This window comes from Rhyacophila brunnea, unplaced genomic scaffold, assembly GCF_057557595.1.
Source record: "Rhyacophila brunnea isolate RB1 unplaced genomic scaffold, BYU_Rbru_1.0 scaffold_24, whole genome shotgun sequence".
Classification (NCBI taxonomy): Eukaryota; Metazoa; Arthropoda; class Insecta; order Trichoptera; family Rhyacophilidae; genus Rhyacophila; species Rhyacophila brunnea.
In genome coordinates, this window is record NW_028232904.1 from 28899992 (window position 1) to 28925213 (window position 25222).

At 33.7% G+C, this 25222-nt stretch overlaps 2 protein-coding genes across 4 annotated transcripts in view; one reads left to right on the plus strand and one right to left on the minus strand.

The window, feature by feature from the left end:
• The window catches only part of Jhbp16 (Juvenile hormone binding protein 16), a 119806-nt gene extending 96451 nt beyond the window's left edge, over window positions 1–23355 (minus strand). The window contains exon 1 of the mRNA XM_085951269.1: window positions 23254–23355. Coding sequence (XP_085807395.1) covers window positions 23254–23272 — 19 coding nt within the window. The 5' untranslated portion in view covers window positions 23273–23355. The remainder of the gene's footprint in view (window positions 1–23253) is intronic.
• The window catches only part of Jhbp1 (Juvenile hormone binding protein 1), a 67879-nt gene that overhangs the window by 9040 nt on the left and 33617 nt on the right, over window positions 1–25222 (plus strand). For all 3 annotated transcript variants that reach the window (XR_015071247.1, XR_015071246.1, XM_085951270.1), the window contains exon 2: window positions 20889–21132. Coding sequence is in view for 1 of the 3 variants with exons in the window: in XM_085951270.1 (XP_085807396.1) it covers window positions 20889–21132 (244 nt within the window). In the remaining 2 variants the exon portion in view is untranslated. The remainder of the gene's footprint in view (window positions 1–20888; window positions 21133–25222) is intronic.

The following is a 25222-nucleotide window of genomic DNA, read 5'->3' on the forward strand; positions in this document are numbered from 1 at the left end:
AAACGAGTCAGTAGCGTGTTTAATGGCATTTTGCGTACATAAAGTATATTATAAAAGATGTAGGCATATAATATTTACAATTTCTCCTTTAATTTGCTGTCTCTTAGCAACGCATAATCTGCCTAATCTCACGGGTCGTTACTGATTTTAATATTGTAGAATGATAGTTCAGCGTTTGTTCTGTGAAATATATTTTGATATTATTAAAAAAAACAATTTCGAAACAAAATATGCAGTTTTTATAGATTTTAGTATAATTTAATATTTTATGACGGTTTTGAACTGTTTGGAGGCTTTTTTTATAAAAAAAAAAATGGTGAATCAGTTGCGTCAATAGCGTCAAAAAAAATATCACCGTTGAGAACGACAAATCATTTACAGAATCTTAATAACGGTTATGTAGAATTTACAATTTTAACTTTGAAGTTGATTTACTTAACTTAATCACTGGTGTACCTGTATTATTACAACGTTTTTATTAGCTCGTATTCTTATTTTTCCGGTGGTTTTTTGTCCGGTACAAATCTTGCAATCGATTTTTAACTAACTTCCCGACTAGCTAGACATTTGAAACTTTTAGAATATATCAGAACACGATGCCAATGCATTCTTTTAATACTTCTAGCCATCTTTAAGTAGAATTGAATTCATTTTCAGTTAATTCTCTTTTGTATGAAAAGTTATTTCGGAAAAAATCCGTAATCCAATCCACTATTATTGGTTGCTAAGTGGGTGGTCCTGGCAACTAAATTATTCATAAATACGTGCGTTACTATGGAAATCAAAATGATATTTCACCATTTCAGTATTCTATATTTGTTTGTTTGTTGGTTTTTTTTATTTACTTCATATCAAGTACAAGTTTGAGCATATTGAGCATAATAATTCAACAGAAAATTTAAAAACGTTGTATATAAAAAGTTATTTTTATCTTGTAATTATTTTAATCCTCGGCACTTAAATTTATTTCGATTACTATACTTTCATAATATGAGTAATTCTTCCTAACTTTTGAATTGTCATAGTAACTCCTTGACCCCAATTATTGACAGTACTGAGAGAACGTTAGATTTATCCGAATAAATATATTTTTTACATTAATACACTTCTTGTAGGTATTACGCGCTGTTGATGTTTACACGAGAATACGAAATTAAGAATGTCGGAAAAAATGTACATACGACCTTAGTCTATTTGTTCGTTGTTTTATTTGGTTGTATTCAAGTGATAATAACAACGTTAATCTGTTTACATATTAAATATTTTGAAGTATATTTGCTGCTTGTGGAAGGCTGCCAACAGCAAACATACTCCAAAATCTAGAAACTGTGGACGAGTTTGTATATCTGGGATCGACCATCAGTGGAAAAAGCCGGTGTGAAGCAGAGATAAACACAGATTGCATAAAATGCGATGCCACGTCTTACCCATAGCCTTCACAACTTGAAGTGGCCCCCTAGGCTATAATCTTCGGCGGGCTCCCCTACCTATCGCTAAGGTTAAAGTCAGTATGACAATCTACAGTTGTGTAATACAAATAGTGTTCAAGGTAAAATTTAGGGTATTTTAATGCGATTCTTTGTATTTTTAATACACCCATTTGAATTGTGGAGTTGTCAAATAATATCAAGAAATAATAATCGAAAATTGCATCGCACAAGTACTTACATATTTTGAAATGTTAGTATGCTTGAAGTGAAATAGCGCCGCAAGAGACATTCTTTACTATTATTGCAATTTTGTGATGTGTGTTTATCTCACTTGGCTGGTCAATCCGCCATGCCGGGCCCCCAAGCAAGAGCCCTGCCAGCCCATGGGGCCATGGTCTTACCATTATATGGAAGAATCGGGGCATCGCCACGAATATTGAGCAAGCATTTGTATTCTTCATATTTTTGCACGGTGTCTAGTAATGGACCTTGAAGGCAAGGGTGCGGAAGGCAATTAATACCTTCGAAATGTGATTTTGCTTCGTATTTCTTGGAGAAAGGAAGAGACAGTCAATCATCCAGATTCTACATATTGCAGATAAAGGAACGACTCTCGACGATATGTCGGATACGCATTCTGCAGTTTCTTATACATGTTTTTCGGCGAGCTACATAACCTGGAAAGACTAGTGGTTGTCATTTTCTGTTTTGTCATGTTCTGTTTTGTCATGGAACCGTTTTGGGAAACCTCCAAATATTATTATTACTCCAGTCAATTAGTGCTCAAAAGATGGGTGTAGAGTGCATGGAATATGCCACAATTTTTGACTTCAGTACTTTGTTAGGAGTAGTTAGTAGGTAAGGGAGGGGGATCGAAATGTACCATTTTTTAATTTTTTGATTTTTCGCTTATATCTCGAAAACGGTGCATGTAGAAAAAAATGTTTCAATTATAAATGAAAGCTAATTAAATTTACTACCTACTAACCTACCTACTACCTACTCGTAACAAAGTCCTGATATCAAAAATTGTGGCATATTCCATTCGCTCTAAAAAATATTCATTGATTGGACTATATTAATTATCATCGTCATTACAGCTGATTATCAGGCGCACACACAAGGGATAGAGAGGTATTTTCGGATCCGGACCGCTCCCCCGAAACATAATACATAATAAGATCATAATATAATAAGATTGCTATGATATAATATTCACCATTCCCATGGGATTCTTCTTTCTTTCTTTCGACCATGTCCGATCCTAATAGGATCATATGGGCCTCCACAGAGTAGAGATTTGTATTGACAGATTTTGTTTTTTACGAGAAATGGATGTCAGCCACTTGCTCAACCTATTAGGTCCATACCCAGACACACACAAATTGAAAAACAATATGTGTACTTGCCAGACCCAGGATTCGAACCTGGGACCCACGGCGTTATAGTCTAACGCTTAAGCCGTGCGGCCACTGTGGGCGTATGGGATACCTATACTTAAATGTTGGGAATATAATGGTTATTTCCCAACATTTACAATTATTCAAAAGAGCGATATGGAGCGATCGAAAGGGTACGGTGGTTTGACATGGTAGCAAAGAAAAAGAAACCGTGAAGTGTGAAGAGAGCTTTAGCAGGAATTCGTCCAGCAGATGATTGAAACAGGACAAAAAAAAACTAATCCCGAAATCATTAGTTATTATGATTTGTCCCGGAATTTCAAACCCTATTTTATACGTATGGGTAATATTATGTTTATTTAAAAAAATATATTTATATATTGCGTACTTTACCGACCGGATTTTCAAGTTAAAATGATATTTATAAAACGAATTTTATTATGGAATATTATAAATACAAAAATTCGAAAATTTCCCTTGAAATACATTTTTAAATTTTAATAATATGTAATATAATAATGTATGACCATGTCCGATCTTAAGAAGATCACAATGGGCCTCCACAGGGTGAAGGTTTGTATTAATTGATTTTTGTTTTTATGAGAAATGGATGTTAGCCACTTGCTCAACCTATTATGTCCATACTCTGCTACTCTACTCTTCACATACCGTGAAGATTATAAATTATAAATTTAAGACGTTCACAACCTGACATTTAAAAACAAAGAAACAGTGTAAAGAATAAATAAATATATGCAGTATCACAAAAACAGTATGAAAAGTAAAGTAAAAGGTACAAAAATTATAAAATATAAAGCTTGGAAGCACACCGAATGAGCTACGTTGACCCTATTTTAAGAATTTACAAAACAACGTCCACCTATACTCATGCTCACGTAGATGGAATATATCAACATCCGAAGCGATTTGGTTGAACACAATTATTACCCTCCCAATGTTGTAAATCTCAATAATCTTGTAGATCCCAGGTTCGAATCCTGGGTCTGGCAAATATAAATTATATTGTTTTTCAAAGTGTGTTTGGAATCAGAGTATGGACCTAACAGGTTGGGCAAGTGGCTAACATCCATTCCTCGTAAAAACAAAAATATGATAGTACTATCCTCCACTCTGTGGAGGCATATAAATGATCTTATTAGGATCGAACATGGTAAAAAAATATCTACAATATGTCGAAATAACCGTTTTTTCGGATTCACTTCCATGTCTATAAGAGACTCATGTCCATGTCTTGGCATTGTCTCTTGGCATCCACTCTTTGAGACCATGTCTATAAATTAATGGCTCCATCTCCATAAGAGACTCAAAGTCTTCTATATTTTCATCAACCTTGACATTGTTGAATTGCATGAAAGCAATTAACCTTTGTTTTTTAATAGTATTTAATTTTAAACCAGCTTTAAAGAGGCTCATTTAAAAAACTACTTTTTTATTTCGCAAAATCGATTTGATTATACCACTGTTAGGTAGACTTCAATGCTGTTTTACATGATATCGTTCATATTGTGAAATATTGTATCATTTTTTTTTTTTTTTTGAATTATTAATAACCATGTCCTTGCTTTTTCGTACAAGGTGGTTGTTAGTAATTTTGAACAATCACAAACGCCCAGGCTTTGAGAAAAACACATAAATATTGTGTGTCCTGACCGGGAATCGAACCCAGGAACTCTCGGGTGGAAGGCCAGCGCCTTACCCACTGCACCACGAGAGCCGCCAATATTATATCATTGGTGTTGACACTAATATGTACTTGAAGGCCTCCTTAGTCTTACCTATGTAATCATTTTATAATTTAAATAGTGTTAGCTAAGCAGACCATATTTTAAGAATTTATAAAACAATGCCCACCTATAGTCATCATCACGCAGGTGGAATATGTCAATATCCGAGTTATTTCCCTCCCAATTGGCATTACCAAGTGCAGGTTAATTCTGCACCTTGGTAGAACAAACAACTGATGCTCCCGATTTCTAAGATAGTTATCAGGGACACACAGGTCAATAATACCAAGAATGGCAGAGTTCTCATTTTCACCGCGTATTAGTCGGAAAAAATACGTGGCCAAATATAAATATCGTCTAGCAGGGGTAGTCAACCTTTTTATAGTTACCGTTCACTTTTGTATCTCTGTTAGTAGTCAAATTTTCTAACCGCCCACCGGTTTCACAGTAATGGTGATTTATAAAGTAGGGAAGTAACTTTGTAAAACTTATAAAGCAGAGTTACAGCAAGTTAGAGTATATTATAATAATAATTACTTACCAAATACTTAACGTCAGAATTTCGTTAAGTCTGGCAAAATAAATCTTTATAAAACAACTTACTGTAGTTAAATCTATCGTCTAATCTATCGAAGTCTGATGAAATTACACTTAAAAACTAAACTTACTTAACCGACTCAACTTATTAAGCTCACTTTCGTGAACTAAACTTATGCGAGGGCGATACAAATATTATATTTTCTGAAATTTAAATTGTCACGGGGAATTTTATGAAAACATAATGAAAATGTTTTTAAAACCACTACCGCCCACCATGAAAGCTGGAACACCCACTAGTGGAGGTAGGGACCAGGTTGACTACCGCTGGTCTAGAGCATAATACTTTGGACGCTGAAAACGCACCTGGCGCGTAATGACTTGGCGGCCGATCGATGTAATTAACGTGGATTTTAAAGGTGGTAATTAAAAAATCATTATCTACTCAGCAGCGAATGAGCTTAAGGCACATTATGTAAGCATACCTAAGAGGAAGCCAGTTGGACAAAGCCACGGATAGTATCCATACAACCTCAAGTAAAGGAGTCTCAAAAATTTCTTTTGAACTCGCTCCACCATAAGGTCGTAATTCAACTGATGCGGGGACCAAAAAATCGACCCACTCACGAGTCGGCTTCTAACTTGTTATGCTCCCAGTAGCAATACACTTGCCTTAACTTAGTCTCCGCGCAAGACGTTTACAGCGAGAGGCGAAAACCCTTAGGGGATATTTAAACTTATATTGCATTCAGATCTCTCTGAGATAATAACACAGAGTACTTACACATTCATGTAATAGTATGTACTTGTATGTAGTAAAATACTTATTGTTTTTTTTTCATTGTATAATCATAATAAACAGACTTACATCTAGAGCCGTCAAAAGTAAGTATCAATATTTTATGAGTGATGTTTCGTTACTTTTCTTCGAATACGGTACAGTATCAATACTTTTTGTCGATATCGGATCAATTACTTTTCCCCTTCATGGAATATTTAAATATTGATTTGAATACGGCCCACATGCGCCGCGTAGGTCAAAATCGAGATTTTACAGCATTTTCAGAGCATGATCCTGGACATTCCTTAAACGTTGTAGATAATCTATTTATATAATTTTGAAGCCTTATTATCCTGTATATACCTTACCGATTTTTTTTTTCAACGGTACATGTTCAAACACGCGCGTTAACATGATCTTATTCCCTACTTCATATATCGTTTGTCAACTTACGGCTACGGCCGTATGTTGTAGCTTAACCACTGGGAAAAGCCAATAGAAATGACGTATTTTAAAAAAATACTACCTTATTCTTAGGCCAATACCAATATGACGAAATTGCCTGCAGAACCAAACTGGCATGGAGCGCATTTTTTTATTTGAATAGTACCTACATTCAAAGAGCGACCTCCTATATGTCTTAATTGTTCAACAAATGTGTGCCACCGGTACTCAAGTATGCATGTGAAACATGGGGTCTTTTGCCTTGAATACATTATCATCACGTTATGTGCTGTCACGGTAATTTTTTGTATTTAAAATGTTATCAGACTGATGCTCCTATCCCGTAGCACATTTTGAACTTGTAAACGAACATTGTCAGTTATCAAAATCTGCCGAAATAGCAAGAACAACAATGAGGTCACCTCAGGCGTACCGCGCTACATCGGCAACCGCATGACTTAATGGACGTTTTTTTATTATATCCTGCATGCCAACATATTTTCGACTCACGTCATAATGCGCGTCCTTTGTTTTTTTTTCTTTATGGATTTTCTATTAAATTATTTATTTATCTCTGGTGTTTACGTCTATTATCTATAGTCTGCTGGTTGGGTTATTATTATCTATGGATGCAATATTTCAAGTTATTTAAACATACACACACGTGAAAACTGTAAAAAATTAATTGAAATTACCATGAATAATGTACAATAATTTTAAATACTAATAAATTAGAGTTGGCACTTTTCACAAAGTAAAATATAAAATAAACCTAACCTTGAAGTGCATGGTAATTAATAATTTGATTTTTGTACCTTTAATCTGCTATTTATTATTGAATTAAATAAAAAAAAATCATCAAAAATGATAGTTAAGTCGTTTTCCCACGTCACGTCACTTCCTTCTTTTTTTTTAATTGCTAGCTATATTTAAATAATAAAACGGCATTTGCAGCTTACATCCTTTGGACACAATGTGTATTTATTCGTATACAACGAAGCAATACAACCTATTTTGAAAAAAAAACTGAAGGTTACGCCGCTTTTCCTTTCTACAGTCGATATGCAGTAATAAGGGGCTGGATGGATATACAAAGGGTACTAAACAACCACAACATTGCCCTTAAATCCGCTGGATAGACGATCTCATAAAGTTTGGCAGAGTGTGGATCATAATGATGACTACGTTTTTGTAATAGGTATTTAAAAAGTGTCGATACTTTTAATTAATACCAAGTTTTGATACTGTTTCTTTCGATATAACAACTCTACTCTCATCTATTTTTTACACTGTCATGAACTCACGACTACTTTCTCTCTGTACCAGTAACTAATAGTAATACTTAATATACGTTCATATTATTTCCTTCCATTAATTTGAAGCCCGCATTCACAATATTACATGTTCCGTTTTCTTAAAGTATAGATTCTTATATAATACCGATGCCTGCTATTGTTGAGCAATGTCAGAAAGTTTACTTCAAAGCCGAGGATCTTGCTCAGGGGCTCTTTAGGGATCTTATACTACAGTCAAACTTGGTTATTACAAGGAAGATGGGACCGACTGAATTTGCTCCTCATAAGCATTACTCGTTATATCGTTATATAACATGTTTCGCGACAATTTCTATTTAAGCATAGAACATAAAAAATCTGAAAACCATCGTAAAAATCCCCGAAACAAGCATGGCAATCATAAACTACAAAAGAAGTTGTTTATTGTATGAGCCCTCGGTGCTGGTAGGTACTTACTGACTTCACAAAGCTTGGATTTTTTACATGCAATTTCAACCATATGCGGGGATATTTTTTTAATGTTGTCGGCAAAAACACCAATTAGAAACTTAGACACTTAACTAGTTTCATTAACGTAATCCGATTCCGGTGGCATCCTGCCCGGTCGGATTTTATTGCTTAGGGTCAAAAATATTTTTAAACGATCGACACATTAACAGTTTTAAGAAAAATTTTGACGATATTTTTGCTCAGTATACCCGATAAGTAGCTCGTTATAAAAGTAAATAAATGTATGGAGAAAATCATAAACTAAAATGCGAACGAATGTTTCCTCATTACTTCCGAGATCTCGCTATTTCCGTGATCGTAATAACCGAGTTCGACTGTATAATGTGACGATTTGTGACTAAGAGAGTAGGGAGCATGTGATGTCACAAGTTGATTAATGTCGGAAAATCTGCTTCAAAATCTGAGGGTCACGGTCAGGTTAACATTTTCACTGCCAGCCATTTTTTTACTAGATGGACACTCGTAGGTCAGCTATTTTTGAAATAACATAATTTCCTTAAAAAATATGAAATAGGAACAAAGTGATAAATATTTGTGAAAACCTACCAAATCAATATGTTTTTCGAGTTTATCGTGAATATTTTCACACTAAAATGATAAATATTGTTTATAAAATATACACAAACAGTTTATTCAGAAGTTATGACATTTACAAGAATGCACGAGTTAACTTGTCCGTGGCCTGACACGACACACATGCTTTCACGAGTTAACACGACTCTGGTAATATATGGTAATGTATCCAACGTGAATCCGAAATGGGTTTTTTACGAAACGGAGCGCTCGATATTTTCCCGAAAATATTAACATATTGCTGCGCACCGGTGTACTCCAATTCATTTCGAGCACTGAATATATCACATTGATATACTGTAGTGATCTGTGACAAATGTGAAGGATATTTGATTTCATTCACATGGTTCAGTAGGCCGATAGCTCAATATGGAGAGCTCTAATCCAGACAGTGAAAACAAGTCCTACCTATCAGACTTTTCTAGAGTTTTTTCTGTGTGTTTTGTGAGGTTTTTCTAACATGGTGTATTTTCAATTATTAATTAATTATGTATTAAAAAAAACCTCATATTTTGATACCAAATATAGAAAATAATTTCGTTCAGTGTGGGGATTCATAATAACAAAAATAGTTTAAAGCTATATTTACCAGTTTTTATTATTACCGTAGATATTACCTACCTACATTGCCTCAAAATTCTTATATGTATGTTTCTATAAAAGTGTAATATTTAATATTAAAATACAACTCGTTCAAAAAACATGATACGATTTTTTTTGTTTATTTAATATGGACCATATTTTTTTCCATACTCAAGATCCTATTTTTAGCTCAAATTTGTGTCGTTATTTTCTACATTTTACCACAAATACTTATATTTTAATTAATATAAGTTTTTTGTATCGTTAAAAATAATAATAAAATAATAAGATAATAATTTTTGAATATTTCTTTCCGTTTTCAATTTTTAATAATATTATTTTTTAATAAAGAATATCTTTTATTTAACGAATATTTCACAAAATTTGAGAATGTAACATTCTATATATATTAAACATACATAATTTGAAAACATCTAATGCATATACCCACTAGTAAAAAAAATACGACACCCAACGGGACATGAACCTGTGACCGCTGTTACTAGTAGTTCTTGTATATTACTAAATCAATGTTGTTATCAATTAACTGCCTTAATTACTAACCGACGTCACGGATGACTTCACATATTTACGTACTTGCACTTGCTAATAATTCAATGAACTATTTTTAAAAATAGATTTTTTTCTAGTGGTTAGAATTATGCATGAGATGTTTTCACATTATATAACATTATGCTCAATATTTTGTTTTTGTTAAATATTTATTTTGAGTGTAATTATTTTTTATTATATTACTCATTATAAATGTTGTGATATATGTATGTCTATGAATATATGTATGTCTATGAACACACCCACCGATGGCCTCGTCGCTTATGCGTCGGCCTATAGCGTCGTGGGTCCCGGGTTCGAATCCTGAGTCTGACAAGTACACATATTGTTTTTCAATTTGTGTATGAGTCGGAGTATGGACTTGATAGGTTGAGCAAGTGGCTGACATACATTTCTCGTAAAAACGAAATCTGTTAATATACATCTCCACTCTGTGGAGGCCCATATAATCTCATTAGGATCGGACATGGTCGAAAATGAATCAAAATTAAGATTAATATACCTAATAATTTTGACGTCAATAATTAATCAATTAATAGTTTTAAATAAATAATACGGCTTTGACTGTAACATTGAAATCAGAAGCGGTATGTCGGATTTATACCCGGTTACCTCCAAAAATGAGTTGCAAAGTAGGTTATTTACAAACTTTTAATATTATGGTCTTAATTATTTATTTACATTAATGTAACATTTTTAAATCTTGTGAATTATTCGTTGATTAAAAAAATAGTTAATTAAAAATTATTAGCAAATTCATGTAAGTTACAACAAAAAATCTTGGAGTAATCCATGACGTCGGTTAGTAAAAATTAATACAAAAGCCGATCTCCAATAGTAGTTCAATTATTTGGAAAGCACTACAGTGAGTATTAAAAGCCATTAGTTAAAAATTGACACAATTAAGTATGCATCATTTAGCATAGTGGCTCTATGTGTATGGGCGCGATACCCGAGAGATGCAGGCTCGATTCCTGCGGGGTGTCTTACTTTTTACAAAAAGATTTTTTCTATTGATTATAATATATTATTTTCTCAGAAGTGTTTTCAAAATTATGTAGGTATGTTCAATTTATTAATATGCTAAAAATATTATATTTGCAGTCCTATGCTTGCTGACGGTTTTTTTTGTTGATTATTTCGAAATACATATTCATGGAGGTAACCGACTTAGCAACCAATAACCTCAATTGTTGTTGTTGTATTTTTAAATAAAAATATCTACTCGAAAAAAAACAATGTTTTTCTATGACCTCCTGAAGAGACGTGGCAAAAAAATATTGTAGGTAACTATTAGCATTGCAAATAGCTGCACCTGCATTTATTATAAAAGTATCATTTGGTCAAGATCAAACACGAATGCAGTTAATTTTTATTATGTCGATAATACCTAATATAATAAGATATACAATATTTAAATTTAAAGCGATTTGAAAGAGACATTATTAAATCGATCAAAATACGTCTGGTGAAGGTCTAATTACACCAGCAGTCTCATGCCGATCGTCGTGAGGGGAATGGGACAACTGGGCGCCAGGACAATTGGGCGCGGCATTGTAGAATGAGATAAATAGACGTTCGTTACGATTTTATACAGAAAGTAGACGTGGGATTTTAATTAGTTTCTACCTACTACTTAGTACCAACGTTCCCTCTAATTGTTATATCGTGTGTGCGGATCATCAACGCATCTGAGCAAAGGCGTAACTACCCGGTGCGGTAAATTTACACCCCCCACACAAACACACACATACAATTTTTCATTAAAACTTATACCTACGTCACTATTTCCGAAAATTCACCTCTTTTTAAAATTTTCAATTTCGTAACAGCATCCTGGTTAACACTAAAATACGTATCTTCTTTTCGTGTACTTTGGCACGATATAGAACGGTCCCGCTGGACGTAAAATTTTACTTACGTGCTCGCGTTAGTCGCACTTGACTTTCGTCTTCCGAGAAATGAGTCGAAGAATTGTGCATGTGATGATTTCGTGCATTTGAGCAAAACTAAATTCTGGCAAAGGAAACTTTCTTTTATATTATTTTTGTGTGAGGACTGTGCGGGGGATGAAAACATGTGTGCGGACACATTTTGGTAGGTGTGCGCGCGCACACGCGTATATAAAAATAAAAGAACTCTCTTCTTGTTGGAACTTAAACATATATGCATAGTTAAATCATTAATTACGTATGCATATTTAAATACTCACTAAGTATTAAATATAATATATTTTAAAAGTACCTATAATTTTATTCACGAACGTCTATTTATTTTCGAATTTCATTTGATTGCGTGGCGCTCAGTTGTACCGGCACCGAATCGTTCTAGAACCGCATTGATCTCTCAACGTTAAATAGTAATTACACGGAAATAAAAATAATTATTCCAACGTTTATTTATGGAATATCACGTAAGTAATCGCCGCATTTCAAGCGCGTTATTTTTTAGTTGCTTTTCTGCGGATGTTTTTCATGTGAACTTTCAATTGTTGGGTTATTGGACCACGTCGGAAGTTATTCTAAAAGGAGAGATTATTCATGAAATAAATTATATTTTCTGCCCCTAGAGACCGAGTAGACCCTACTCATTGAATACAATAGGTAATTGGAAGTCAGTTAGTTGAAAAAAGTTCATTCTAGTCATTCAACTGAACCCAAAGAGGTGATGCAGCTATATATTGTGATTACTCAACTTTTTTCGATTTCAGAAATTCGAGTAATTGTTAGTTCAGAAATAAGCATTTAATTCTCTACAATCTAGATTTCTCGATCTAATTGTTTTCTCTGCACTGCATTCGATTATTTTAAAATAAAACATTACATTTTAACATAATCATAAGAAGGTTCGTTCCCCATAATTTGGTAATTTTAGGATGATTTTTTTTTTATTGCACCTACAATGAAAGTCCACTTCTACGCCCAGGGAAACTGCCCCTCTCGTATAACCCTGATGACGCAACTGTTCTGAGATATGATACTTAAGCGCGAAATACATTATGGTACATGTCGCTGACTATCACGCTTGTCACGGCAACGAATTTAGTTTATGGTTTCGTCATTTTAAAGAATATTTTAAACGGTCATCATCTCTATAAATTCACTGAAGAATGACACTGATGAAGAGTGCCAACTATAATGTATTAGTAATTTGAATTAATATTAATTATTCATGCTAATTTCAATTATTTTTTACAGTTTCTACGTGTGCGTACGTTAAAATTACTTGCAATATTATCTCCATAGATAATATTTTGAACAGAATTCAACCTGTAGACCAGGGGTTCCCAACCTTTTTGTACTCTAGAGCACATTCTAAAATATCGGTAGGGTGGCGGGTACCACCTATTTTTAATCGACAAACTCCTTCCGTAACTTCTCATTATCCCATAATTTATTTTCTTATATTCATAATTTATTAATAAATAATAAACAAAAATGTTTCAAAATAATAAAACTATTATTCAAATAATTGCATACACACAGAGAAATGTATTTACAAAACGTAAACAAAGTAAACAAAAAACACAAATACAAAGAAAACATTTTATAAAAAAATAGAATATCAATATGTCAATGTGATCTTTGGCATTGCATATCATTGGCCAGTGCCTCATAATTACGAGAGTATGACGATAATCCTGTTAGCAAACAATCATAAAGATGCTCATCGGTGAGTCGAGATCTATATCTTGATTTTATTAAGTTCATGTTTGAAAACAATGATTCGCATAAATATGTCGAACCGAAAAATGATTCAATTTTATATGCCGCTTTTTTCAAAAATGGGAACTTTTCTCTGTCCACTGTATTCCAAAAGTCCTCTGATATTAAGGATTTAAGCAAAATATCATTGTTAAGCTCCAAAATTGTCTGAAAGTGTCGTTCAACATTATGTTTTTTCGGCACTGCAATACTACTACCACACAACAAACAGACGCATTTATTTTTCACATTAAAGAAACAATATGATTCCTCCCAGTCAGTGTTAAAATTAAAGGTTCGTTGTCTTTTACTCGGTCCACTCATTTTAGAACTATATAAAAGGAATATCAAAACTCCTAATTCGTGTTTCGTCAGACGAAGATGTCTCCTAGCTATCTGTCGCGACCCGAACGGGGCAGCAATCGCAATCACAATGACAACAACGCGGTTCCAGGCGGGGAATGCTATTTGCACATCACTCCTTATACACGCCGAAAACCCGAACTGAGCCGATGATCGCTAAAGCAATCGGGACGGCACGAGCACGTGACTACTGTCACGTGCTTCGGCGTTCATCGGCTCAGTTCGTGGCGTTCGTTCACTTCGGGTTTTCGGCGTGTGTCAAGCTAGCGTGAAAATTCTGTCTCTGTCGAATAGTGGCGGGCACATACAGATCGTTTCGCGGGCGCCATGGTGCCCGCGGGCACGGGGTTGGGAACCCCTGCTGTAGACGATAGATAATAAACAACATTCTTATAGAAAATACATAGTGCCAACCGCTAAAAACAAAAAAAAAACATGATTTTAACACGACATTGTAGTGTAGGCATGTATAAGATGATAAAAACATTCATTGAGTCATGTCATGCAGGTGTCGATGCAGTGCAGTTCAACGTGAGGTGACCTCATTGTTGTTCTGGTGATTTCGGTAGATTTTGCCAACTGACGATGTTAGTTTAAAAGTTCAAATTTGCTACGGGATGAAAGCATCAGTCTGAACGTTTTAAACATAAAGAAAAACAACATTACACACTTTTCCCCATAGCAGCAGCTTACTGTGACGTCACGTGATAGTAAGCGACATGCACCATAATAATATGATTCGCGCTTTAGTGTTTAAATTGTGTTCGATTGGAGCCAGCTAATTTTATTTATTATCTGAATACACGGCCGTAAGAATTATGAAGCCGAAGTCTGATATTTTTTATTTAAATTGAATAAAGGCCGAGGTCAAAAAACGTGAACAATTGCAATGAAAATACGAAGTACTGTGTTGAATTATTGATTGGTTTTTTAAAATTGCATTTTTCAGTGTGATCATCCAGCGAGTGTTAACTCAGTTACCTTACAAGCTATTGGCACGTTGCCTAACTAACAATAACATCACCTTGCGTCTTGCGTACTTCCAGGGTCTTTTCAGATGTTACGGTACTAAAAATTCTCTATAATTCCTCAGTTAAAAGCAGACTTGAGATTGGGTCTATCGTTTGGGCCCTGCATCAGCTGTAGTACGGCCTTGTGGGTGGAGAGAGTCCAAAAGAAATTTTTGAGACTGCTTTATTTTCGGCTGTATGGATATCAGTGACGTCCCTAGACAAAACGCCGCCCCTAGGCAGGGCCAAAATGTCGCCACATTTTTTTATAGTACAGTACTTTTTATCATCCTTTATGACTCCAACATCTAAGAATTGTGTTGTATGGATACATTACTAACAAGATATAGGTATCTATCTATACTACTAAATCTAACTTAAATGCCATCTCTGCTTCAATAGACAATATTGCGAGTATACGGTTTCAGATAGGTACATTTAAAAAATACACCTAACAACTTCCATAATTCGCGAGTGACTGTGAAGAACGTGACGTCCAAGGACAACGGAAGTAAACTAGTCATCGCGAACCCGACAAAAAAATAAAGTCCTGTTGAAAATTGTATAGTACTTATCTAATTAATATATATATTTTGTTTCCAACCAGTGAGCTGATTTTTTTAACGGAAAGATATTTCCGTTATTACTAAGTTTATGTAACTTTATATATATACCTAATGATTCTCCTCGATTTGCCGCCCCCAAGCGACGCTCAATCTGCCTACCCCCACGGGACGTCACTGATGGATATTATCCGTAGCTCTATCCAACTGACTTTCTCTTAGGTATGCTTACATATTGTAGCTTAAAATTTAGAAGGGATATTTATTTAGCTACATATTTTTTCAGACTTATACGCGGCGTAAATGTGAACTCTGCCATTCTTGGTGGTGTTGGGTTGTGTGTCTCTGATAATTACCTTAGGAATCGAGGGCATCCGTTGTTTGTTCTCCCAAGGCGCAGAACTAACTTGCCATTAGTAATGCCAATTGGGAGGGCAATAACCATGTAAAATGAAATCGCTTCGGATATTGATATATTCCACTTACGTGAGGGTGAATTGAGGCAGTCGTTGTTTTATAAGTTTTTAAGATAGGGTCTATCAAAGTTCACTATGTGTGGTTCCATCTACTTTTTTTTCTTTTCTTATTTTATTTCTTATTTTATTACTTATTTTATTATAATTTCGCATTTTTCTGTATTTTTATTTTAAAAATTGTTAACATTTATTTTATGTCATGTCTTGACCGCTTTAAATTTATAATTTGTTATGTTCATTATATGTAAAATAAATAAATTTGAATCACCACCTCACTATTACAACTAGTTAACTTAGTTAACTAGGGCCCACATGCTCAGCGTAGGTAAAATGGAGCTTTTATGGTATTTTCAGAGCATATGAGCATTGATGTTCAAACACGCGCGTTATCATGATCTTACTTCCTACTCCATGTGAGGCGTCTAATTCCTAAAAGCAAGTCCACATTTGGTCAAAATCGAGAAAAAATACGCACGTATTCTATGTAAGATTTTACACAAAATGTATTGATATATAAATTCCAAAACGCGACATAACCCTACGAAAAAAAATATTTTAAGTCTCGATTTATTACAAAAAGGCGCCAAGTCTGTGTTTTATATCATTTAAAGTTTGATTGATTTTGCGCGTGTTTAAGTTAACCAATAAGGGAACGTTCAATATTGAAAAGGGCGTCTCCCATGCTGTAGGTAAGCTCATGACAGTGCCACGAAAATATGTGCCTTATGCGGAGTAAATTAAAAAGTGAGGTACAAATAGCGCTACGTCCAATTTTATTTTGCCTATATTTATTACATTTAAGAGTTTATCGGCTGAAACAAATTGCCATTTGGTTCTAATTTTGACATAGAATGCAACGGAACTCACGTTAAAACTAACTCACGTTAAAACAAATAATTGAAGCTTGAAACACAAAAACGTTGTTTCCTGAAAATATTGAATTGTGGACTTGTCGCTTTTTGTAATTAGACGTTTCATTTATCGTTTGTCAATTTATGGCTACGGCCGTATGTTGTAGCTTAACCACTGGAAAATGCCAATAGAAGTGGCGTATTTAAAAAAAATGCTACCTCATTCTTAGGTCAATAATTGTTATAACGCAATCATTATTCGTAGGATGTTTATCACATTTCAATGGTCAAGGACATTGCTTATAATCAGTATCTTTAGAATTACCTATGTAAATGGAATATTACTTAGCGGTTGCATTTATGGATCACGGTAATGATAATCCCGGGCAATAACTGTGTTCAACCAAATCGCTTCTGATATTGATACATCCCACCTACGTGAGGATGAGCCTAGGACTTAGGTGGACGGCATTAGTCAACTTAGCTCATTCGGCGTACTTTCATGTACTTCATAATTATTGTATTGTACTCTTCTACTAACACTGTTTCTATTTCTTTTTTGTGAACGTCTTGCATCTTTAATTTGTAAAATTCATTGGTACAGTTCGGTTATGAGGAATACAGCGGAAAACACATTTTGAAAATAGCCGAGATACTAGATTATTTGTCAGGTTAACCTAACCAAACCAAACCTAACCTAACCTAATCCAACCTAACCTTAACTAACCCAAACTAACAAATAATCCAGTATATCGGCTATTTTCAAAATGTGTTATCCGCTGTATTCCTCATAACCGAACTGTACCATCATGGTTATCAAAAAAATATACTTTATCAAAATAAAAATAAAATTTCTTCAAAACGTCAGAATCGGAGTTACGTAGTTGTGGTTTTGAGACGACGATGGTATATATTATATCAGTTTAATGAACTACGTACGCCAAGGTGATCTGCCTTTTGAGAGGGACGTGTAAATAATTCAAATGCACGCAAATGCAGTTTGCATTTCGATTGATTAATGCCAAAAGCGAAGATGTGACTATAGCAAATATTCAGTACAATAAAATATAACCTGAATTCGAAATCATTAAAATTCATATTTGTTTACTATTCAGAAAATAACGTTTAAATAGTTTATATTATCTAATCGATTATGTAGTCAATGAACACACATTTTATTACGGATTTGTATTTAATAGTTATAGGTTTATTTAATATTATGGATGTAGAGATATAGAATTACAAAATAAATTATTTTTAGTTGTGTCAAATTATAGCAAACTCGGTATGGGCTGACCTCAATAATAAATTCTGCATATCCATTTTTCACTAAACGCTTATTTCAATAAAAATAATATTATTTTGATTGTATAAATAGCGATTAATAATTCATCGGAGATGTCACACGAATATAAGTTCCGGGTTTGTTAGAAACGCAGTCTCTATATCGCTTCGCACAACATCTCATTGTGCCGAGATTCGGACCTCGGAACATTATCATAAAATACTGTAACATAACTACTGTAACATACTATTAATTGTACCGACTATTACGCTACAAATAAAACTCGCTCCTGCATCCATCTTCGACTTCATCTACGACTTCGACGACATATAATATAACTTTATTTATTTATTTAGAAAAAGAGTATGACGGCATTACAGCGATTGGCTAATGCGCCATAATAAATAAAAAAACTATAAAAATATCTTTATTACAAATAACAACTAATATCATAAGAAAGTAGAAAAGACAGCATGTGTCTATGTAAATATTAAAGAAACATGATTATATATACAATTATAAATTTAACCTATTTAACATGTCCACAAACATTATATAGTTAATAAAAAATAAATCAACCTTTATGGTGCCATCAAATAAGTTAATCGCACGATACACAGCATCATCAAACATAACATATGTCCTGCGTCCCGACCTCGGTATCTTGAAGACCGTAGAGTAACGAGTGATATTAGTGGGAACATGAAAATTAATATTTGCCAGTATATACGGATTCTCAATGAACCCACAAAGAAGTAAATAGAAATGCTTTAAAAGAGCAATCACTCTTCGGGTGGACAGGGACTGCATTGATAGCATACCCAGGAGAAAACGAATCGGGAAATTTATTTTATTATCATTACCATAAGGAAAGAACCCGTATGTTCTTAAGTAGAGAAATCTAAGAAATCTATTGTGGACTTGATCCAACTTAATTGTGTGGATGGACCTATTAGGACTCCAAATAATGCTGGCATATTCAAGAATACTCAACACAAATGATACCTATAATGTACGTAGCATTCGGACGTTTTCGAATGATTTTGAAACCCTCATAACAAAACCAAGCATTTTGCTAGATCTAGAACTGATGTTAAGAATATGCTGATTGAAAGTGAACTTTGCATCATACAATACATCCAAATCTTTTATCTCCGTTACCCTACTCAATATTATACCAGACAATGTGTATGTGAACAATAAGGTGTGCCTTGAACGACTGAATGAATTAATATTACATTTGGAGGATAACCACATAATAAAATTTTATATCTAAGAATAATATAATTTAATAATTATAGAAGTTGCTGCTTCAGTTTCTAACACAAAAGAGAGTAATTTGGGCAGATTTACATGTTTGTTTCTGATAAAAATTTGCGATAAAGATCTAAATAATATTAATCACTTCGAGAGTCGATAGTGTGATATGAACAGAAGATTCTCAACTGCTCATCACATTATGATAGGAGACATGTACAACATTTCTCAACTTATCATCCAAGGAAAGATCAATAATGTGCGTAGCAGAGGACGACGCCGGATTTCGTAGCTTATGAACCTCGGTGATTGGTACGAGTACTGCTCCATGTAACAGATGATAAAGTAAAAATTGCCCTGGTGGTGGTTGATATCCGTTAAAGAATGGCATTTTTTATTATTTATTTAGTTACCAACAGGATCAATCACATAGGATAGATATGAATATAATATAGATAAAAATAATATGTGATGGTCCCAATAACAGGCGGATACGAAAATCATAAAAAATCAAATTAAATTAAATGAAATATTATGTACAGCTGTAATGAATATAATTGGAGAGTTATTGAAAACGTTAAAGAAAAATAGAGAGAGAGAAAAAAAGTATATACATAGATAAGACAGGCAATACAAGAAAAGAAAAATACAATAAAATTAATTACAAGATAAAAAGAATATTTTATATACCACGTTTTTAAATTTTCTGTTGAATCATATAAACTTGACAATTCTATGTATTAATAAATATAGAATACTGAAATGTCATTTTGACATTTCATATTGATTTCCATAGTAACGCACGTATATATTAATAATTAAGTTGCTAGGACCCCCTTAGCAACAAATACTAGTGAGTAGTAAATATTACTTTTAACAATTTTTTTCCGAAACATACAAAACAGAATTAACTGAAAATTAATTCAATTCTGCTTAAAGATGGCCAAAAGTATCAAAAAAAATGCATTCTCGTCGTATTAATTCGAAAAGTTTCAAATGTCTAGCTAGTCGGGAAAATTTTGGACAAACAAGAAAAAATCTGTACGGGACAAACAAGAATACGAGCTTATAAAAACATGGTAATAAGCAGTCGTCCTGATACAATTATTATTAGTCATGGATTTTGGAGCAACTTAATTTGAAAGAGGCAAGAGAACAAAACAAATCCAGTCGATCACTGTGATGAGTGACACTCACTGGCATGAGAAGAAGAAGGTGTAAATTGTATTATAAATTACATTTTCATGCTAACGCTAGATATCCTTAGTTGAATTACTGTAACACTACAATTCGCATTAATGGGTTGTTAAGTTTAGTTGGCACCTTTTTCTATTATCAAATCTATTCACACTGTGGAAAAAAAACGTAATACTTTAGTTATCAGCCGAACCGTGTTTGTCAGTTTTATGACGTTGTCAACTTAGGTCAGGTCATTCGATACTTAAAGTTTGTTTTCTTAAAGTGTTTCTTAATTATGCTAATCAAAATTTATTCTCCTTTGCATTGCAGCTGCCTTCATAAAGCAACAATGTCACAGCTCCGATCCTAAGCTGACGTCCTGCATAGAAGACTCCATCATCTACCTGAAGCCGTTCTTGAAGGCTGGTATCCCAGAGATCGCCATGCCGAGCATAGAACCTTTCAAACTGGATGAACTGAGCCTTTCTCTGAGTACTGGACCTACCGGATACAAGATAACACTCAAGGATACAAACATATATGGAGCCAGCAATTTCTCCATCTCAAGACTTAAGTAAGTAAAAGAATCAATAATAATACAATTGTAAAATTTCATCTTATACCTACATTTGAAACATAATAATTATTGAAGGTTTGAAATCACAAAGTAATCATAGATAATCATGTTGAGTAACTTTACTGCTAAATTAAATCATAATTTTTAATTATTTTTTTTTATTCAACGAATAATTCACAAGATTTAAGAATGTAACATTCTAATTATTGAACAATATATATATTTTGAAAACACTTATGAGACAGTACAATATTATTATAGAAAAATCTTTTTGAAAAAAGTAAGACACCCCGCATCGAACCTGCATCTCTCGTGTACCGCGCCCACGCATATAGAGCACTATGCTAAAGGAGCCATACTCATTTGCGACACATTTTAACTACTTAATACTTTGGACGCGGAAGACGCACACGGTGCGTAATGACCTGGCGGCCGATCGATGTAATTAACGTGCATTTTAAAGGGGGCAATTAAAATCTCATTATCTATTCAGCAGCGAAAGCGTTAATGGTTTTTAATATTCACTGAAGCACTTTCCAAAGTTAGTAATTTAAGTAATACCTAATCCGATTTAAAAGCCGATCGCCATTAGTAGCTTAATTTGGAAAGTGCTTCAGTGAATATTAAAATCCAGCCAGGGTATCTGTAAAAAATCAATCAAATAATTTAAAAATTCGGAAACATAACTAGCAGTGGCAAAGGGTGGAGGTAGGCTGTTAACATCCGATATAAATAATGCACACTAAACTTTGCTAGTCATATGGATTTGTGTTCATTGAACTAAGACTACAATGTGGAGATAGTGTTTGTTAACTTTTAAAATTCAATTAAACCCTGCCTAATCCAAGCCATAGTAGATGATCTATTTATGTCGAGTCTCCATAGCCTACCTCCACCCTTCGCCAGTGGTAACTAGTGCTGTATATTTAAAACCTGAAGTTTATCACACTGGTAGATTTGTTGCAAGAGGGCTCCAAATTATCAAAGCCACCACTGGAATCAGTGGAGTCTTGGTCATGCTTTAGGTGCTATAAATAATAGTAATAAATCTCAATGTACAATATCTTTTGGCTATCGTTGGACGATGGGGCTTGTCCAGCAATGATACTTGTGGATACTTGACACACCATGGATGTCTTGAGCACGATATTTTCCCCAAAAGTCGAGAGAAAAATTCACGCACTTAAATGAAACACTAGTCGTGAATTCGCTTCATTAATTGATAAACATTTATCTTACTTAACAAAACAATAATAATTACATTATTCAATATTAAAGTATCTGTAAAACAACTTGTTAAAAATGAAAATAATTCTGACAGCTAAGTCAAACAAAGGAACATCATTTTTTTAATCGAATCCAAAATTCGCAAACTTTATCTTATCAGCCTTCAAACAAGCTTTATATTTTTATGTTTTATATGGGTTAAGTATAAACATGAAATCAAATTAAAGCACGAATCAAATTGAGGTGTGTGTCGCCTACTATCACGCTGTCGCACAGTAGGAGAAAAGCCCAAAATCGTGGCCAAAACCTGAAATGACCTCTGATTTGAATACAAATTGGCATACCGAGGCTTTGAAGGTCGCTGATTACGAATCCGAAAGCCAAATTATCGTAAACAAAATAGCCGATCCAATATGGGAGACATGGATGTTAAAAAGGTGCCAGATCTTGACAAAAATTGGTATATAAGAGTTTTCAAGGTCGCTGATTACGAATCCGAAATCTAAATGATCGTAAACAAAATGGCCGATCCAATATGGCGGACATGGATGTTAAAAAAGTGTCAGACCATGACAAAAATTGGTATATGCGGGTTTTGAAGGTCACTGAATACGCATTCAAAAGCTAAATTATTGTAAACAAAATGGCCTATCGAGCCCAAGACGCTCCTATTCCGCGGGTAAATTTTGTAAATTTTGCAAGGTTATACAATAAACTAAAGGCCTAGGCTATGAGCTTTGCAAAATGTGACAAAATATATAACTTTTCGAATAGTTGAAAATGCAAGTTTTCAAAATTATTCAATTTTATTTATGCAGAAATTTATACTACATTTCAATAATTTATACATTAAGTTTAGACTCAACCAATGTAAAAATATTTTCTACATACCTTCAAAAGTCGTATTCATGTCGCAGAATTGAAATTGAACACTTCACTTGAAATTTATGGGTTTTCAAAGTCACCGTTATTTTTGTATGTTTAGCACGCGACGCGTACACTCTCCACGAAGGTTTATTTCCAACTGACGCAGCGACGAAGGTATACGGTCAAAACGCTTCCCTTTTCACAATGAAATGTAGTCATTAGTCCTCTACCTGACTGACAACTCAAGTATCCCCATTTCGAAAATTCATTTATGGGGTTTTGGCCACGTTTTTAGGCTTTTCTCCTACTGTGTGTCGTGGCGACAAATTTACTCTATGGTTTCGTCATTTTGCAGAATATTTTGAACGATCACCATCTCTGTAAATTCACTGAAGAATGAGATAAAAAGTGCCAACTATAATGTATTAGTAATTTGAATTATTATTAATTATTCATGCTAATTTCAATTAATTTAACAGTTTCAACGTGTGCATGCGTTCAAATTACTTGCGACATAACATGTATAGATAATATTTTGAACAGAACCCAACCTGCAGACTATAGATAATAGACAACATTCTTATAGAAAATACATAGTGCTAACCGGTAAAAACATAAAAGCGTTATTTCGACATGACAGTCGAAAAGTGTAAGCTTGTAGAAGATGATAAAAACGTCGATGCATTGCAGTTCAACGTGAGGTGACCTCATTGTTATTCTGGTGATTTTGGCAGATTTTGCTTACTGACAATGTTTGTTTAAAAGTTCAAAATGTGCTACGGGAAAGGAGCATCAGTCTGATAACATTTTAAACACCAAGAAAAACGACAATACACACTTTTTTCCCGTATCGGTAGCTTATTGTGACGGCTCATGATAGCAGGTGACATACACTACAATTTGATCAGAACTTTACATACCTATTATATTAAAAATAAAAACAAAAAATAGCGCGCTTTTGCTTTCATTTGAATTTTTATTTGAAAATCTTTTACGTCAGCAAGAATGTTTCGTGACAACGCAAAATCAATTATTGCTTCGAATACTGTGTTTACAGCTGTTTGCGCAAAATTGCAGTAGTAATTAACAAGTACATAAAACACGCCACGTGTAGCACAAATCTAGGGCCGCATCGTATATTTGGCAAAGTATATTGGGCAGAGCCTTGTGGCCTACAATGATGCCAATAACCTAAAACAAAATTCCAGAAAAATTTCAAAGAGGCCTAAATATCTAGAATATAAATAGACGTGTAGTTTTAAAACACTCTGCAGATAGATATATTCCTAACACATATATTTAATATTAATAAGCTTACATCCACTTCAGCACACGTATAATAAAGGATCTATCAGTGGCGAAGGGTGGAGGTTGGCTTTTAAGATCCGACATAAATAGTGCACATTAAACTTTGTCAGTCATTCGTATGTGTTTTTATTGAAATAAGACTATAATTTACAGATGGTGCTGGTTAGTTTTTAAAAATAAATTAAACCCTGCCTAGCAGAATCATAATAGTTTTGATAGGCTTGGGCGATCCGACAAAAATAATGCACACCTTTTCAGTCATACTTATTTGTTTTACTTGAATTAAAAAATAATACATATTATAGAATATGGTGTTGGTAAGTTTTTAAAATTCATTAAGCCCTGCCTAAACCCAACCATAAAGATAAATAATTACAAGATAAAAAGAACTTTTTATATACAATGTTTTAAAATTTTTTTGTTGAATTATTATACTCAATATGCTCAAACTTGTACTTGATAATATGAAGTAAATAAAAAACAAAAAAAAATTGACATTTCGTTTTAATTTCCATAGTAATGCACGTATATATTAATAATTTAGTAGCTAGGACCACCTCCTTAACAACCAATAATAGTCTTTTACTTTTTACGGATTTTTCTGAAATAACTTTCCATACAAAACAGAATTAACTGAAAATGAATTCAATTCTGCTTAAAGATGGCCAAAAGTATTAAAAGAATG